The following is an 11,973-nucleotide window of genomic DNA, read 5'->3' on the forward strand; positions in this document are numbered from 1 at the left end:
TCCCAAGAATATTGCTACACTGAAATAGTTTTGTGAAGAGGAGTGGTCCAAAATTACTCCAGATTGTTGTGCAGGTCTGATCTGCAACTACAGGAAATGTTTGGTTGAGCTTATTGCTGCCAAAGGAGGGTTGACCAGTTATTAAGTCCAAAGGTTCACATACTTTTTCCTCCCTGCACTGTGAATGTTTATATATTATGTGCAATTAAACCATGGCAACATCTAATGTTTGTGTAGTATTATGTTCAGCAGACTGTGTTCTTCTATTGTTGTGACTTAGATGACGTTCAGAGCACATTTTATGTCCAATTCATGCAAAACTCCACGTAATCCCAAGGGGTTCACATACTTTTTTTGCAACTGTAAGTGCTACTGTAATGTGATGAGTCAAGGCCACAGGATAAAATTGCAAATACCCCCTCAATCAGTAAGGCAAGGACTACTCCTTAAAGGAAAATGAGATTTATTTCTCTTACAGCAAACAAACTTTTTTCTGTTAAATGAAAATTAAGTTAAACACAATAATAAAAATACAATTTTTTTAACATTTAAAATTAAACATCGAAAGCTACTTGCAATCAGCTTTGTGTTTCTGCAATAGCGGCTTTTCTTTTACATAGTCTGCATAATATCTGGCTGTGTAGATGAGGTGGCAGAGTACAGAACTTGGTCCAGTTGATGAACTCTTGAGGACACCCTCATTCAGACCAAATTAAGTAGCATCAATCTGAGAACTAGGACTGTGCACAAGCGTGCATTTCTAGGTCTGTTGCAGTTCTTTATTTATTACAGGGACTTACAGAGTGCTAACAATTTACGCAGCACTTTGCTTATATATTGTACAGTCACATCAGTCCCTAACCCTCAAGGGGTGTACAATCTAAGGTCCCTAAATTCATATTCTTCCATACACATACTAGGGACAATTTAGACAGGAGCCAATTAACCTACCAGCATGTCTTTGGAGTGTGGGAGGAAACCGGATTACCTGGAGGAAACCCACACAAGCACAGGGAGAACATGCAAACTCCATGCAGTTATACGTTTCTATAATGTGGCATTGTAACACAGAAAGTTATACATTTGTCATAAAGTAGTTAAAGAGCCTAGGCCATGATGCAACTGGTTATGGTCAGGTAAGTCACTTACATTTGTAGAGTCAGCTCCTGACTTACCACATCGGTAAAGCACTCTGCTGTGGGAGATTTTCTAAGCTGGTTGAATTTTCCTCAAAAATAGCCTGGTACTAAGATTCTCCCCCTCCCCAGGCCAAAATGTTACCTTCCATCCAACACATTTTCTTGTTTACTGTATGATCCAGTCATAATGTGTTCAGCAGCAGAACTCACTACTTGACAGCTCACTGTTTTGCTCTGTGTATTGCAATATTGTGGAAATATTAGGCTGTGAGATACATACCAAGGACACAAGTAGTCTTCTGTACCACAGTGGGGTCTTCTGTACCACAGTGGGGTCTCCTGAAAGAGGTGCGGGTGAGCTCAGACAAGACTACTAAAAAGCAGCCTGGATCCACAGGACTAAAAAAACAAAAATCATCTGTTCTGTGTCACAACAGTGATAGAAGTGCTCTACTTGTGGACTTGGTGCAGTAATATAAATGACGTCACAACAGATGGAGATATCTTCCATACATTCTAGACCGTCACATGGCATAATACTATATTGGATTGTTTTGTGTATCGGGCAAAAGTGTTACAGCATAAAAGAGTGCACAGGGATCTACATTTACTATTTAAAAAAAGATTACAATAGTCTTCCTAGGGATCTCCAATTATTAAATAAATATCAATAGTGCAGATTCAGTGAAGCTGGAACAAAAACCGAGCCACTGCCTTCACTCTTTACGTCTGGAGGAAAAGAAATGTAATCTCCAAATATGGAAAGGTTTCTTTGCAGTAAGAGCTGTGAAAATGTGGACTAGACTCCCTCAAGAGTTGGTTCTGGCCAGCTCAGTGGATTGCTTTAAAAAAAAAGTCCTGGATTGTTTCCTAGATACACAGAATATAACTGGATACTAACATTTATAGGGAAAGTTGATCCAGGGAATATCCGATTGCCTCTCGGGGGATCAGGAAGGAATTTTTTTTTCCCAGCAGGAGCAAATTGGATTATGCTTTGCTGGGTTTTTGTTTTTGCCTTCTTCTGGATCAACTGTGGGAATAGGATTATAACTTCTTTTTTTTTTAATGGTTGAACTGGATGGGCTTTTGTCTTTTTTCAGTCAAAGTATGTAACTGCCTCCTCTAACCGGATGCCAGCTTTGCTGCTATGGAAAAAGTAAAGTACAAGAGGCTCAAATCACTAAAAAAAAACATGTATTATTTGCCTTTATGATAGGTATTTTCAACCATGTGATTTCATTTCCTGCAGTTATGGGCTTTCACTAGGCCAGTGACCATTGATTTACAGGGGATAGACAAAAAATATAGAAACATTACAGGATTTGCAGGTGTGAAGCAACATGTTTCACATTGAAAACGGAAGTGATGTAACATTGTTTTGCAAAAGTGACTGCAAAGCTCAATCTCAGTCTTCACTGGACTGAGATTTGAGCTCTGCTTTTGCAGCAGTTTTCTTATTCCGGGTCACAATCCTGCGCAAAGTCCTTTTGTCTCTTTCGGTCAGTTCACCATGTCGACCGCGCTTATGCTTATCAGACAACGTTTTCCCGGAAACTATATGCCATCATAACCTTTGATACTGTGCCTCGCGACACCGCAAAAAAAAAATTGGTAACTTCAGTCACAGAGGTACCAGCTAAGCGACACCAACAATTCGCCCTCTTTGAAGCACCGTAAGCTCTGACATGACTCCGTATTAACAGCAGCGCACGCAGTGAATGACGAAAGTGAGGCTTCTCACTTGTTTGCTAGGTGTCTCATCACACAGCGAAAGCAAAAGAAAGTTACATCACTTTCAACTCAAAACATGTCACTTTCACACCAGCAAATCATGTAGTGTTTCCATTTTTTGTAGTTTAGTGAACAGAGCCTGTGGTATCTACAGATGATAGATCTGCTGTTCAACCAGCTCCTGTATAGACTGTACAAAGAAAAGATTGTGTTTGCTTTCACATGTACACAGAGGGGCCCCAGCCCACAGCCTGACATACATGCTTCTGATCCATGGACCCAAAGAACAATGCTGCCAGATAAAGACATTTTCAAGTAACTGTTGTCCTAATGCAATGCTTGTGTCCAATAGCCACTGGTAAAGAAAATAAAAGTGGTGCCAATTGCAAACCATGCAGCAAGTGCCCCTGTCGCCAACAAAATTAAACTGTATCTTTTTAGTAAGGAAAGGTCAATAAGGAGGAAAATATGAAAATATAATAAAACATGGGACCAGAAAACAAGTCTAACTAAACGACGCCAATCAAAGCATTGCATTATAGATTAGCCAAGCTCAACTATCTATTTTAAATATTTATATATCCAAACATGTTATGTGTGGCTAAAAGAATTGCTTAATTTATACTGCCTGATATAAATCACACAAAATGTGTAAGAGAAAAATAAAAGAAAAAAAAAAAGAAAATAATCAGCTTTATCCCATAATCCACAAGTGAGCTCTCCTTAACAGGCTTAGAGAACTTGGGCTAGTCATCCAGTTAGTGACTCCACCCTAAAGTGTATATGGACTACTGATCAGCCATAACATTAGGACCACTGGCAGGTAAAGTGAGTAACACTGATATCTTGTGACAATAGAACCTGAAAACATGTTGACCCTGAAGTTGATGTGTTGAAAGAAGAATAAGTGGAAGGATTTGAGCGACTTTGACAAGGGCCAAATTGTAATGGCTAGACGACTGGGTCAGAGCAACTGCAAAACCTCAGCTCTTGTGGGATGTTTCGGGTCTGCAGTGGTCAGGATCAACCAAAAGTTGTCCAAGGAAGAAAAACCAGTAAACTGGTGACAGGGTCATGAGTGGCCAAGTCTCACTGATGCACGCTGGGAGTGAAGGTTGTACTCCAATCCAATAGAAGAGCTACTGTAGATCAAATTCTGAAAATGTTAATGCTGGTTCTTATAAAAAGGTGTAAGAACATGCTGCGCATCGCAGTTTAGTTGTTTATGGGGCTGTGTAGCTACATACCGGTCAGGGTGCCCATGCTGACCCATGCCCACAATCTACAATAGGCACGTGAGCATCAGAGCTGGACCACGGAACAAATGGAAGAAGGTGACCTGGTCCGAGGAATTCAAGAAGGGTTTGAGGAACTTGATTAGATTGAGATCTGGAGGGTTTGGAGGTCAACACGGTAAACTCAAGCATCTGTGGGATATGCCAGAAAAACAAGTCCTATATATGGAGGAGCCACCTTGCAACTTACAGGACTTAAAAGATATACTACTGGTGGCTTGGTGCCAGATACCACAGCATACCTTCAGAGGTCTAGTGGAGTCCATGCCTCAACAGGTTATGGTGGGTGGTCATATTATTGCTGATCTGTGTAGGCCAGCACCCTAGGGAAAAGAAAAACACTAGATGCAGCACGATAGGATTTTTGTACTAAGACCTTTTATTGGAGTCCACTGAGGAAAATGAGGCATGCTGGTTGTAGGAGACCTGAGCTAGCCTATAGTTTTGTATGTCAGTCTTCAATCCTCCTGTAGGCCGCAGTACAATCTGAAGGTTCAAGACTTCCTGTGTCCCTCAATAGACTTCAATAAAATTTTACGAGTACAAAAATCCTAATTTCTTTCTAACCCACTGAGGGACACAGGAAATCTTAAACCTTTGGGTTATACTGCCACCTACAGGAAGACTGGACACTGCCAAACACTTTAGGACAGCCTCTCTTACTACTACTAGACATGCCACAGCTTTGTAGCAAACATGACCATAAACAGAGAGGGCAGGGACCTGTGTCCCTCAAAGTGCTCCAAGAAAAGGATTGCACGGTGAGTACAAAATCCAATTTCATTGCTTGTTTACTGATAGACAGGAAGTTCTTGGGATGTCCAAAAACATCCAACTGAGGGGTGGGCAACAGAGCAAATGCTACCATTCCAGGAATACACCTGAAAACTGGGAACTGCCTGCAGCTCAACACAGCTGCCTGAAGTACCTTATGCCCAAAGCTGGCATGAGATGAAGCCAAAACACCAAACTGGTGGAACTTACAGAATGTGCGAACAGAAGACCAGGTGACCGCTTTGCAAATCTAGAAAACAATTGCTTGAAGCCAAGGCTGAAAGGCCAAGAAGCACTCACAGATCTAATAGAGTGCACCTTGACATAAAAGGGTGGACCCTGAACCTTGAGACCATAAGCTTGGGATGATGGTTTGTCTGAGTCACTTAGAAATGGTAAAACCAAAGAGCTGATGCAGCCTTACAGGGACCCACCAGGAGGACAAAAACATAGTCTTTCAGAAAGAAACTGTGGCTGAAAGATACTCGCAGAGCCTGAACTACATTCAGAAAATAGAAATGTATTTTTTGGGAACTGGAGCCGGGCAGAGGATAGACAATGTCCTAGTTGAGGAAAAGGCAGAGATGACGTTCAATGCCCCCTTATCCCTTTGTGAACACAGAAAAGGCTAGTTGCAGGATAAGGCCACCAATTTAGACACTTGCTTCATGGTGGCTACAACAAATAGAACCTTGAGGGAGGGTGTAGAGCAAGCAATGCCTAATTGGTTTAAACAGAGGTTTTTGAGACAGAAGATAGAGACAGTCTGGTAGTGAGTCCTGCAAGGTTGCTTATCATATCTGCCTGGGATAACAGAGCAATGATGATCACCCATGCCCTCAATCCCAAAGTTGCACAGCAAAACAAGGATAAAGTTCCAGGGAAGGAAATGCATAGATCAGTGTGTACTGCGAGTCACCAGAACACCCATTGCTTCTACTGCAGGATCCCTGCAGAGAACCTTTGTTTTTGAACCTGGAGGTCAGGAAGTCCACATCTGGCATCTGCCACCTGTGACAAAGATCTTGGAAAATCCTTGGGTGTAGGGACAACAACCCTGGGGTCCAAACATTGTTGGCTGAGGTCATCTGCCTGACAATTGTCCACATTTAGGATGTACATGATGGCCAAAACTGGATAGTGAAGTGCAGTCCAGGACAGGATTCAATCTACCTCTCTTGCAGTTGAAAGGCTTCTGGTTCCCTCCCTGATGGTTTATGTATACCACCGCTGTGACATTGTCTGACTGAATCTGCAGCAGATGACCATCCAAAGTATGATGGTCCAACCCTACAAAAACAGCCAAATCACCCAAAGGTCCAGGATGTTGATCAGGAGATGAGACTCCGACAAATAAGTCCCCAGCACCAACAAGGTGCCCAGGAGTGAAGATGAAAGACTTCCGGTGTCCTTCAAAGGCCAACAAAGAAACTTTCTGTTTGAGTTGATAACTCTGCCACTGCTGCACTGAAATCTGAGGCACTGTTAGCCATACGATTTTCCCTGCTAACCTGTGAGCACCTTCCCCAACTTCTCAAACTTGCAAGTGTATTACTGTTGAGTAGGGGGGGGGGGATGCAGGCAGTGCTGACAACCCTGATTGTCATCCTACTACAGAAAGTTAGGAGCTAACTGGATTTATGGCATATCAACAGATATTTTTCTGTGCTTACAGCACAAACAAAACTGAGAAATATGTATGCATTACAGGGATGTACACTTTTTTTTTGCTTTGCCAACACACATGATCCAGGGGAATTATCCAAAAAGCATTGTAAACATGTTTTTTCTGTTCTTTCTTCCCAACATTCATGTACTGCAAAAGGGTGAGCTTCAACTCCCACACACACTGCACATATACATGACTGGGTGGCATTTTGGTGCTGAATACGCGCTTTATACACGCTCTCAGCTAGTAGAACGAACTGTTGCAGACAGCTTTCAGTCCAGACTACAGATGAGTAGCCGGTGGGACCAGCTTCCAATCTGGTGACCATTGCAACAGTAGCCACATGATTGCTGATCCTTCATGCCCCCTAGACATTTCAAACTATTTAAATGAATGCCAGGGTGGACGGGAAGGGGTTAAAGGGCTCTCTCTACTGAAAACTAAAAGGAGAAACAAGTTTAGATTTCGGTGCCTGTTATAAACTTTGGAGATTAATTTCTTCACAATGTCTATAGCTACAGGGGTGAATGAAACCTTGTTTTAAGTTCTGTACTGTCTGTTCAGAATACGCAAATAATTTAGCGTGCATGGTCCCGGCACAGGGTCACTTTAAAGCGATACAAATAACACAGTGAGCAAATAAGACCAGGCCACTACTGCCATACTGCTCAGTTATGGATATAAAGGGGCTTATCCACTAAGGCAGGAAAAAAAAAAAAAAAAAAAAGAGGAAGAAAATGTTTATTCTACTTGAGTATACTAAGTGAAACAGAGCAGACTTGTAGAAGGGAGTTATAGACCACAGAGGCTGGCCTGCAGTTTTTTTTTATGTGCCTGGCGTCCACTACTTCTGTAGGGAGCAGTATGCCACTAGGCTGCGTACTATGAAGCTGTGTTTTCCAACTGACAAGAGAAAAAAAAAGACTGCGCATAAAGAGAATACTGGCTAATAGCGAGATAAAGGCACAATACAAGATCTGGGCGACAAGAGAGCATTTGGTAGCCATCACAAGATATGTCGTCCCTTGTGATCCAATGTACAGACTAGTCAAAAAAGACAGATGGTGAATAACATAACAGACGTCTGCAATCACAAGAATTTACAAGTCAGGGTTTGCTGGTGTATTTTGTGGTTACACGGTCCTCATTCTCCCAGACAGGGCAGGGAAGTCTTCTGGTAGCAAAGCATGCTCTCGGCAGGTTGGACACGTACTCTGTGTGTTCAGCCACGTCTTAATGCACTGCAAAGGCAGACAAAAGTTATCACAATGAGGATGTGTAGAGCAACATGTTGTGTTTAATTTTTTCTTTTTAGAATATATTTTCAGCTAAACCTTTGTAATCTCATCAAGGGAAGTTTCTGAAGCACACGTCTGTGTACATCATTTATACCTGTACACTGATACAGTTACTGTATATTTCATGGCCCTGCTTCTTGCTGATGCACAATGACTGTGCTTTACGGCTGTGTTGACAGATGGGCAAATGCAGCTTGATTTTCACAGTCTAAAGCTGGTCATACGTTATAAAATTTCCTTTAGATTTACCTTCAGCTATGTAGTGCAAGGGCCTGCCTGACTGCATACACACTGACAGTGTTTAGGTTTTACCTCATTTTGTAAGTTTTGGTAAATCTAAAGGAAAATTGTACGAGAAAATTGTATAATATATGACCAGCCTTAGACTCTAAAATCATTCAGAATTCACTGCAGGTGCACCTGACCTGCCTCAGTTGTTTCAGTTTCCTATTTGTATGGGGAGATTCTGCAGAAGCGGTTTCGGAAGTGAACAGATGCAAATCAACACGGGCCCTTTGCTCAACCCTTATGGGTCCAAAAGTCTTAATGAACGATCACATAGTTACAGCAAGGCAACGTTTTGGAGTCTCGCAGGACCCCTTCATCAGGCATGTGACAAAAACACGTTTCGTCACATGCCTGATGAAGGGGTTCTGCCAGACTCTGAAACATTGCCTTGCTGTAACTATGTGATCGTTCATTAAGACTTTTGGACCCATATTGGTGATCCTCGGTGTGCTGGTGACATTCTCCCTTGCGGACTCTGTTCGGTTCCAGCCGACGGTCGCTGCAGCACCCACTTATACACACCGCCATTTTTAACGCAGGAACGTGTGCGTTTGGATTGTACACTTGCTTTGCTCAACCCTGTCACAATGGCAGTCTGTCAGTTAACACCATCTTCTTTTTTTTTTTTTAACTAGATAAACTCTTATCTCAGTGGTAGCTTGCTTATAATTGCCTTTGTTTCAGGGCCCATTCACATTAGAAAATGCATGTGAATCGCACAGGAATGCCGTGCGATCCTGTGCAATTCACATACAGTTCTGTGCAGTGCGATTTCAGCCCTATTCACTTTGAATGGGCTGAAATCACACTGCACCAAAAGTAGTGCATTCACTATTTTTTTGAAACACATAGCAACCAGATTGCATGGTACTTTTGTACCATGCGATCTGGTGTGGCCAGAATGCAATTTTGATCTGCATTTTGGTCGTTAACTTTGAACTAACCTCTGCAGCAAATCCTAAGGGCGTTGTTATTGGATTGTGGTGCAGGGAAGCCGCACGAGAACGTGGCTCAACTGCACTGCATTCTAGTGTGAACGGACCCTCAACGTTTTATCACAGAAATGGCATTTAGGCAAAACGTTACAATATTAATATGTACATTAATTGAAAACATATAGTCTTCATTGCAGAGTATAAATGTTCACAGCAACAGGGTTTTTTTCCCCACAAACACTCCCGGCTGCTACAGCAGTCAGGAATGTGTGGAAATTTCACAAGCCGACTGTTGACTGAAGCAATCCATCAGCTGGCTGTAGTGATTCATGATTCATTTCCACTAACCCAAAAACGGGCAACAACCTTTTTTTTTTTTGGTGTACAACTTCCAGAGTTCAGTCCCTCTTTAATGTTACTCTGTTGTGTAATAATTAAAAAAAAAATGCTTGTAAAAGAACATTGGTAATACGCACCTGTCTCACTGCTAATCTTTATGCTGACACAGAAAGAAGCAACACCTGAGGAACCTTATGTACGCAGTACTTTCAAGAGTGTCAAATGCCTGCTCCTGCTGTGCGGTTCCTCTTGCCAAGTACAATGGCACTACAGGATACAGTAATGAAATGTGACTGGTAGAGGAAACCACAGCAAGCAGACCGGGCAATGTGGTGGATGGAGAAGATTCATTGGTAGTTGTAGAACTGAAAAGTGATGGCACAGGCAATTAGGGACAGGTGACCTATACCTTTGTCCTTTTACAGGCACTTCTGAATTAAACATGACCCAACTGTCACTTTAACTGCATGTTACCATCTTTAGGGCCCTGTCACATTAGCAATTCTGTTACTGACAGCAAATTGCCAGGCACCAGATTGCTAAGAAACTGCCTGTTTAAATGGTGTTGCTCCCACACTGAAACACTGTACAACACCTTGCTGGTTTTGTCAGTGAGAGGGAGCAGCACAGTATGCCAGGTGAGCCTCTTAAAGGAGAAGTGTAGGATGTCAAAATAATAAACATACATACTCACCTATGTGGCTACAGCTTTAGTCTGATTCTGCAGCTGTCCCCCAACGGCTCGAAGACCAAGAATGGAGTGGTCAGTTTTCAGTCTTCCCTGAGCAGAGAGTGGTGACTGTCAGTCACCGGCTCTCTGTTCTACCCCTCCAGCGCTCACTGGAGCTCCAGACTGTGGAGAGGGTGGGAGCGGCTGGCTCAGGCTCCCAGTGGTAAGCAGAGAGGCTGAGCCAGCTGCCAGTCCAGGCATCTAGGTGGATCCCAACATTGATGTCAGCTGACAGAGCATAGCAACCTGCCTGGAAAAGCAAGGTCAGGTAGGACAACTACAGCCTGTTTTAATTAAGTTATGGATTAAAAACCTTATGATTTCAATTAATGTAGCAACTTACAATTCTGTGATATTACGATGCATCCCACTATAGCCAAGAAATCTGCAGCAATACAAATATTCACAGAAGCAGGGAATGGAACCATCATGTGATCTCTAATCAACAGCCACTGGATCCAAACTGGGTAAACAAAATGACACTTACGTGCTTGTGGAAGTAGTGACCACAGTCCAGCTTGTGCACAGGATACTGCTTCAGCTCATCATGACAGATTATACAGGGGTCTTCATTAAAGGACTGTGTCAGAGGCAATACAACAATTAAAACATATTTAAAGTAGACCTTCACCCATGAACAAGCCTTCCTCCCCTTGACTCCTCCCACCTCCTTCTTAAACAATTTGTTTTTTTAGTTTAAGTTTTTGCTTCTTGCATCCGCATTTAGGTGAGGATGTCTTATCCATTTTCATGTCTAAGCATATCCCATGCATGATCCATCCACACATCCACGTCATTCATTCAAAGCAATCTGTGAATGAAAAAACTACAGGTCCTGTCTGCCACTGTGGTAGATGGCTTGTAGTTCTCAAGGAACTACAAGGGTGCTGATTGATTGCCCTCAAAGTTCCATGACACTTCCTCCAGCTTTGTAACTGTCTGCACATACAGATGTACAAGCAGGAAAACTGGAGGTAGTGTCTGCAGGAGCCTGACATTGCACTCACAATCTACTTATCACAGGTGAATGCCCTGCAAGTACCTCTGAAAAAAGTGATAAATGCACTTTTTGTTTTCCTTCAAAAATTTGTGCATTTACTATTTTTTTCAAAAAAGTGAACTTGGCCTTTAATATAAGTTTTAAAACCTATGAAAAAAGGAAGTGAAGTCTATGAATTCTCAGTAAATTCAGGAAACATACAAATTCATACAACATAATAGCTACTTCTAGTCTGGGTTTACTGCTGACCATGAACATTAAATAGCATGATGCTAGGACCATGAAAGCTAGGTGAGAACACCAGGCTCCGGAACACAATTGGATCCCAGTAAGTATTCAGTCTGATCTACACCTGCACTGTAAACAAGAATCAACTTAGCAAGTTACACTTGCCTTCCCTTAACCACCTGTACAGAAGCACTCAGATAAGGAAAGGGAGCGAGAGAGAGAGGCAGTGGGAGCCAATCAGGTGTGTTGCATACACATGTATATTTTAAATGATCAACCTCTGTGTAATGAAATCAAAATATTAATAAATGCTACTTTTGGAGTGTGATAAACACTGAAAGAACAAAAAAATTCAAGTGCATTTACTAAACCCATACTTTCAAATGACATATCTATAACCTTTTCATTGATAAAAAGGTAGGATAACAAATGTGCACAATAAAAGTCCAAAAAAAAAAAAAAAAAACTTGTGCTGTGATGTTTGAAAACATCCTGCGTAACGAAATGTGCATCAATGAGGAGAGGGCCCAGCATACATTTACAG

The 11,973-nt window shown here is 42.0% G+C and overlaps 1 protein-coding gene across 3 annotated transcripts in view; it reads right to left on the minus strand.

Annotated features, from left to right (window-relative positions):
• Positions 1 to 446: 446 nt before the first annotated feature.
• Positions 447 to 11,973, minus strand: part of TTC3 (tetratricopeptide repeat domain 3) — a 192,774-nt gene continuing 181,247 nt past the window's right edge. For all 3 annotated transcript variants that reach the window (XM_089677913.1, XM_089677912.1, XM_089677911.1), the window contains 2 exons: positions 10,689 to 10,781; positions 447 to 7,852 (listed from right to left, as the gene is read on the minus strand). In XM_089677913.1, the coding sequence (XP_089534039.1) occupies positions 7,745 to 7,852; positions 10,689 to 10,781 (201 nt within the window). In that variant the 3' untranslated portion in view covers positions 447 to 7,744. The remainder of the gene's footprint in view (positions 7,853 to 10,688; positions 10,782 to 11,973) is intronic.

Source organism: Staurois parvus, unplaced genomic scaffold, assembly GCF_062004578.1.
Source record: "Staurois parvus isolate SC_StPar_1 unplaced genomic scaffold, SC_StPar_1.0 ptg000195l, whole genome shotgun sequence".
NCBI lineage: Eukaryota > Metazoa > Chordata > Amphibia > Anura > Ranidae > Staurois > Staurois parvus.